The 7,078-nt window shown below is 42.7% G+C and overlaps 1 protein-coding gene across 2 annotated transcripts; it reads right to left on the bottom strand.

The window, feature by feature from the left end:
- Positions 1 to 2,521: 2,521 nt before the first annotated feature.
- Positions 2,522 to 6,824, bottom strand: LOC135502308 (estradiol 17-beta-dehydrogenase 11-like). Of its 2 annotated transcripts, XM_064795031.1 has the most exons (7): positions 6,566 to 6,824; positions 5,972 to 6,211; positions 5,482 to 5,588; positions 4,710 to 4,856; positions 4,235 to 4,351; positions 3,628 to 3,730; positions 2,522 to 3,365 (listed from the first exon to the last, which is right to left on the bottom strand). In XM_064795031.1, the coding sequence occupies exons 1-6, from the start codon at positions 6,782 to 6,784 to the stop codon at positions 3,643 to 3,645; spliced, it is 918 nt and encodes a 305-aa protein (XP_064651101.1). In that variant the 5' UTR covers positions 6,785 to 6,824; the 3' UTR covers positions 2,522 to 3,365; positions 3,628 to 3,642. The 2 variants fall into 2 exon arrangements, with proteins under 2 accessions (XP_064651101.1, XP_064651100.1); XM_064795030.1 differs by having other exon boundaries at positions 2,522 to 3,730.
- Between the last annotated feature and the right edge of the window lie 254 nt (positions 6,825 to 7,078).

Below are 7,078 nucleotides of genomic sequence, written 5' to 3'. Positions count from 1 at the left end.
TAATGTGTACATGTACATGGTCAAGCTGTGACTATCGAAACGTCTTAGGTATGAAGACATCCTCCTCCTCGCGGAGAATCCCATCTACCATCTGTTCACCGACATATTCTTTGGAAAGACATCCCGCAATCTTGAAAAGAGGACACATTTTATCACCTGGCAGACATCGCTTTCAACAGGACACTCTCTCTCTCTCTATTGAAGACACTAATTTTGTTTGCTTAGGTAATATCTATCAAGGCCTATTCAAATTGACCTCTATAATCAGGACACTTTTCTGTGAAAGAGGCCAGTGAAGTGCCGTCCGTACTGATAGTGTGCCGATATGTGGTTACAACGACACCTGGCGATGACCCAAATGAAGTTGACTTGACAAGTTATCCGGAAAAAAATCGTTTTCATGCAGATTTGGGCCCTTTTCCGACAAAAAATGGTGTTAGCCAAAAGAAATAAGTCATGGTATCTCAAACTGCACTCTTGAGGTGCTAGTGCCACCCACTGGGCACCATAATCCTAGCATTAGGGTGCCATAGAAATCTTTCTTCAGGTATGTACTTGCAGTATGAGTTACCTTGACTTATTTCTTCTGGCCAACTAGCAGACTGGACAGTGATGAATGAGTGGAGCAACATCCAAGCATTGGAACCTCATTTACCTCGAGTTATTCATAGCATTTTGTTTCATAGCACCCGGCCCAAGTCAAATTAGGGTGCAGTGTGGTGGCACATTAGGGTGCCGTAGGAGTACCGGTACGGCAGTGGAGTGTGTCATTTTTATTCAAGAGACGACCAATGTAAACGGGCAGACGGCGTGAGTCTTTAAAAAATCACCAACTGCAATAAAGATCTCACCAAAACAGAATGTAGGCTAACTGTTGGCCTTAGATTTGCAAGACAGATCCAAACCACCCAGATCCCAAACCTAATTTGTCCCTTCAAATCACAGCCGGTGTAACGGTAACAAATGCCCCCCTGGAAAAATTGTCCGGCCCTATTGTAATCTGCAATGGTTCTATTGAGACCCTGACCGTCAATAGCTCAGATATTGAAGCGCATAATAGAATCCTTTGTTTCCCGGCATTCTATCCTAGGACATTTTAAACTTATACACCGGTACAGTACGTATCGGCAGAAAATCGACTCGAACTTTAGAACAAATCCGCCATGTCGCTGACATCATTGGCGCCAAAAACTATTTCTTTTGACCCTGTTGACCTCGATTATAAAAACTTTTTCAAAAAGGCCATTCAAACGTAAAATCAACTGCAAGCATTGTCTTTTATATCACTGAGGTATATAAATACGATATATTGAGAAGAATCTGTACAAACATCGAAATATAAGATAACTTGGAACTATTTCGGCAAATCACTCTGCCACCTGCGCGAACTAGTCACAATTGCGGCGCGTTTTCAATATGGCGACGACTTGAATGGTATTAGAGGGATGTCATCTGGTCATGCATCACCTGGCTCGTTGATAACAGGCAAATAAAATCCCCATGTGAACATGAAAGCCTTGACGGTGTAGCTCTTAGAGTGTTAAACCGTGGTTCGGCTGGTCACGGGTTCGATTCTCGGTGAATCTGCCACAATTTTTTTTTCTTTATTAACTTGTTATCTATTCATTCATGTTCATGTTATTATTTTCATTATCATCATTGTCATTATTGCATCTTGAAGAAAACCAACGAAACAAACCTTTTCAAACTGCAGCATGCACTGATTCCGCGCGTTCGAGTACTTCCGAGGATGATTCGTATCAGCGGCAAGATTTCTCGAGGCTACATTGGGGTGGAAAAGTATTTCTGTCAGGCCGTGACTTCTTCAATCAGAATTAGTTAAAGGGCATACTGAGATTCAGCCTTTTTATACTCCTTCGTCATATCGAGAGAGGGAGTAGATTGAAGACCACTTCTGCCATGATGTTTAAAGGGGATCGCCGTTCGTTCACATATATTCACTGGAGTACTGGTACGGCAGTGTAGTGTGTCATTTTCATTCAAGAGACGACCAATGTAAACGGGCAGACGGCGCGAGCCTTTAAAAAATCCCCAACTGCAATAAAGATCTCACCAAAACAGAATGTAACTGTTGGCCTTAGATTTGCAAGACATATCCAAACCACCTCACAACATTTGCAAAATCGTTTCCTCGACTTGGATGACTTCTTATCTTCCCCAGATGTTGATGGTGTGTCTGCGGCCTTTGTTGTTTGCTTCTCATGGACAAGTTTCATGTGTCGTTTCAAATTGTCTCCTCTATCAAACTCTTGACTGCAAACAGGACATTCCAATTTGCCATCCAGCTTGTGCGAACTTGTCTCTCCAAATAGTCTGGGCGTGTAAAGGCTTTTTTATATACCCCATACATGCTTGCTAACTTCATGTGTTCGCATATGTCGATACAGATTACACTTGCTTGAATATCCCTTTTGACATATGGTACACTCAAACGATTCTGCTATTTCCTCTTCCATGCCTGTTTTGCAACTGAATCCAATATGACACAACAGAATTGTGTTTACCATATGTTATTAGCACAATTACAATTGTGTACCTAAAAATTTGAATTCTATTTGACATTTGTGATGAAAATCAACTTGTAAAGCAAATATAGGACTTAAACGAGAAATAAGAAAAGTCTAAAGCGAATTTTTTAAAGTGCTGGACTGTAGACCTACTACCCATTCGCACGCATATAGATCGCACGGAGCAGTTTATCTAGTTTAGAAATGTTTGACTGCTCCCCCATCCAGCGTGGTACGCGAAATTTGCCTCAATGTTTTGACCCCTTCCTTCGCGTACGCACTTTAAGTACATGGCACCTTGGCACAAAAGCTGTTTCGCTTCGGATTTCTCGATTTTTGCTGGGAAATGTCTGTGAATAGACAGGTGTCCTTTGGAAGAACGACACAGTGTCTTCTATTTTATCATAATTGAGCCAGGTTAGTAGGTAGTCTCAGAGACGATGACCCACTTTTAGATGGGACCAGACACAACTGAGACCGCGTCTTGGACGAGACAGGACCATGCAGGTCGAACTCAGACTTGCACAGTATAGAGCCAATCGTCGAGTTTGTTTGGTTAAGATGCGACGAGTTGAATCAATAAATCAAATGAGGTACATACATGTATTTGAAAATTACATTTTGATTTTATATGCGACTTTTTGGCCATTGAAAGCGGTTTTGGGCCAAATTAACAAAACATTTTTCAAAAGAAAGCACCATATATACAGTCCTCAAAGCCAAGACCGACAGTCGCTTCAAGCGGAGGCAGATTTCGCATCCCTTAGTACGAAGAGCTACGTATACAACGTATGTAGGTAGTTGATGCACGACTTCTTTTGAAAAGTTCCCGCACTCCTAAAATTAAATAGTTAAAACTATTTAGATTTTACTACTTTTTCAGTTGAAACAGCTAATTAATGGTTCGGTTTTACTAATTTCACAGTTGGTGCAATAGCAACTACCAAATTAGTTGTTTTTACTAATACATTTTAAGAGTGTGTCTCCTTAAAGCTTCCTGTAGTTAGAAGATGATTCACGAGACAGTGTCACGTAAATGCATTGGCACAAGGAGGCCTTCGTTGTTCGTAGTTCGTCGTTATTCGTATATGGAACCTGCCTATTGTCTGTCAAATCATTCCGGGTGCGTATGTTTCGTGTCTGCACTGACGCCAACTCCAAAGAAATCGCTTATCACCTTCACTATTCCGTACGGTAGGCACCTAAAAATATGAATGACAAAATGATGACGGTTAATTAAGCACCCCACAAACGGTTTATTAAGCGCCCCACAAACTACAGATCTTTGTTGCAGCGACTGGGATAATTGTCGCTGCTGTGGGCGATCAAAAGCTTGATCGAGTAAAACAGGTACGCTCAGTTTGATCGCTTGTCGTGGCGATGACAGGTTCTTGTTGCAGGTGTACCTCCGATGATCACCGCAAAGGCGAGAAATTTGTCTTATGCTGTCATTATGAGTATGTCACTGCAACCAAAACATATGGTTTGCGGAGATTGCTTGCTAATCTGAGCTTGTTACACTCCGGACGCAGGGTACCGGCCTCGTCCCGTCGCATGAGAAGATACGATAAGGATGAAGAACTTGACTGCCCCAGGAGTCATGAGTTTGAATGAACGCAAATCACAAATTTAGTCCTCAAATTTTCAAGTGATCTTATTACGGCCTTCTGGCTGTGACTTTGTCCGCGGGGAAAGGGGATACCTACCCTGCTAGGGTTGCTAGAAATCTGAACCACTTTGGTATGTAAACTTCCTTCTCCTCGCGAAGTATCCCGTCAACGATGAAATCAGCTGCATCCTCTGGGCTGTAGATGGTCCCTATCCTACACAAAGAATAGCAGATTTTACAACATGTTCTCCATGTTCATGTATTTTCATGCATCTTGACCACCAAGGGTTTTCAATTCTAATCAAAAAGATATACCCCGGCTACGCATATACCCCGGCTAAGTGCTTTTTATTCAAAAGTGTACTTTATTCATTTTGCATTGTTTTCAGGATAAAAAAAATCATAAAAGGAAAATGACATGAAATAAAGGGGTTAAAAACTAGGTGATTTTTTTAACAATACATGTAGGTCCCCGAGAAGGAGGATTAAATCCCTAGAAAGGATGGTCATTTTCGAATTTTGATGCTGAGTAAGGGGTGGAGCCGGAGGGGGGGGGCAAAAAACTCACTTACTTGCCGACTTTCATGCGTTGGAGCGGTACAATGCCAGTGTTCACGAATAAGGGAAACACGCAGGTCACCTTGATGTCCTTTCCGTGAAGGAGCCTAATTTCCTCTCTCAACGCCTCTGTGAAGCCCCGGACGGCGAATTTCGTGGAGCTGAAACGGAAGATTTAAAGGGGTGCATGCGCCGTTCCTACAGATATATTCAGGGTTACATCATGGTCGCGGCACATATCAACTTATAACATGCGATCTAAATTCGACAGAAATGCTCGTGATGTCAGTGTGTATTTGGCAGTATCGTATGATTGTCAATTTTGCCAAGAGAAACGACACACTCTTGGCATTGTTATATAAATATTGCCCGCCGCGGAGAGTTACATGCAGAGTGTCGACACGCCGGGAGACATGCTGGCAAAATGTCGACCGGCTGGAGCGGGCAACATTGCGAATACCACACGGTCACGTGACGTGTATCAGCCAATCATATTCACGGAATCTCACGTGAGGTATGGGATATGAGTATACCACCAGGGAGGTTCACTTTCAAGCATCGCAAATCGGCCAAAAACTGCAGGCCCCATTTTGGGGACTTTTAATATATGCGCTGTACGGCAAGAGGTATGCAATGTGATGATTAGGGCTAAAAAACCTTCGATATCTCGACTAACGAATTTCATAAAACCAAATAGGCCTAAACAACTGGAGTGAACAGTAAAGGCAACGACGGGTACAGAGAGGATGCATGTTTCGAAACCTCTCTCTATATGTATATACGCACCAATAGTCTGCCAAAAATGGGGTGCCACGAAACGACGCAGTGGATGCCATGTTGACGATGTGACCTCGGTTAGTGTGTATCATTTTGGGTAGGAAGGTTTTCACCATCTGAAAAGACGAAGAAGAAGATGGTGGTTAAAGGAGGAGGAGGCTTTTTCGACATTTTTGATTTCTTTTTAAAGAAGGATTGGGGTGGTTGTTACTCTTTTAAAAACATATGTTTAAAGAGCTTCTGAAAGACCGTTTAGGGATTTTCAGCAAACACAAATAACCCCCCCCCCCTCCGCCTAGGTTTTTCCGAGACAAGGTTTTGAGTTTGTAAAAATCCTCAAAGTATTCTTTATTTTCTTGAAAAATCTCTACGGGATGCATATTTGTGTTAGCTGAAATGGTTTTTCAGAATCTCAAAAACCTTTTTAAGCAGGATACTCCTTAAAGGTGAGCCAAACTAACATATTACTCCTTTAAATATGAAACAGAATTCAACTAACCCGCATATAAGCGACAATATTGACGTCAAACGTCAACTGTATCCTCTTCATAGACAAGGTCAAAAGGTCATGACAGTGGGCAATCCCAGCATTGTTGATCAGGACACCAACATCACCAATCTCGTCCTCAACTCGCTGGGCAACCTCGGACACCATGACGTCATTGGCGACGTCACACACGTACGCACGTGCAAAACCGCCATATTCATTTATAGCGTCTGCTACTTCATCCACTCCTTTCTAAAAAGCAGAGGGAGTGAAATAGGTCAACTGCGTGAAAGTGACATGTTTTGGCATATTTCGACAAAACCACGAATACACCAGTATAAAACTATGTTGTCACGACGTCAAGAGAAGCATCTTTGACGTCGATTCAGTAAATCAGCGCCTGTAGTTTTTTAAGATTGGTGTTTTAGATTAGAAACTGATACCTCACAGTCTGTACCGAGCTTGTACTTAGCTTCAAGAAAAAGAACTAGTCTTTTTTCGGTACAAGAACGACGTTCGTGTCTCCGCTGTCGGTGACGTATCACCGACACGGTATAAAATTTCACTGAGAACATTCCACCGTCTAGCTAGCGCACGTACACCTACCTTCCCTATGTCTAAGAGTGCAAGTTTCGCCCCGAGTCTCCCTAGTCTCAGGGCGACCTCCTTCCCGATGCCATGCCCCGCCCCCGTTATCACAACCACCTCGCCGACGACTGTCTTCTTCCTGCGGGGGACGAAGCACCGCCACAGAAAGTAGCAGTAGAATTTCAAAATGTGAAACAACAAGACACCAAGATCGAACACAAATTGCAAGACGTCCATTTTTCACGGAGACCTATATTCTTGGTGTCGGTGTATATATAGGCTGAGGCCTATTGACTTTATGTTATTGACCTGAAAATATCAACCTAATAAAATTGCTAAATCTATGTCCTAGTTTAGATATGATCAAAAGATTAAAACCTGTTCATTTTTATCCTTGCCGATTCACCACTTGTGACGTTGTGCAAGCCACATGTTACGGCCTCGTGTCTCCTCCCACCGATGACGTATTTTTCATGCGCTCCAAGGGATGCGATTACCCTGCATGTACCTGTCCTGGAGTCACCTCTCCAT

This window comes from Lineus longissimus, chromosome 18 (assembly GCF_910592395.1).
Source record: "Lineus longissimus chromosome 18, tnLinLong1.2, whole genome shotgun sequence".
Classification (NCBI taxonomy): domain Eukaryota; kingdom Metazoa; phylum Nemertea; class Pilidiophora; order Heteronemertea; family Lineidae; genus Lineus; species Lineus longissimus.
Note: the sequence above shows the minus strand (reverse complement) of the source record. Positions and strands in the feature narration are given on the sequence as shown.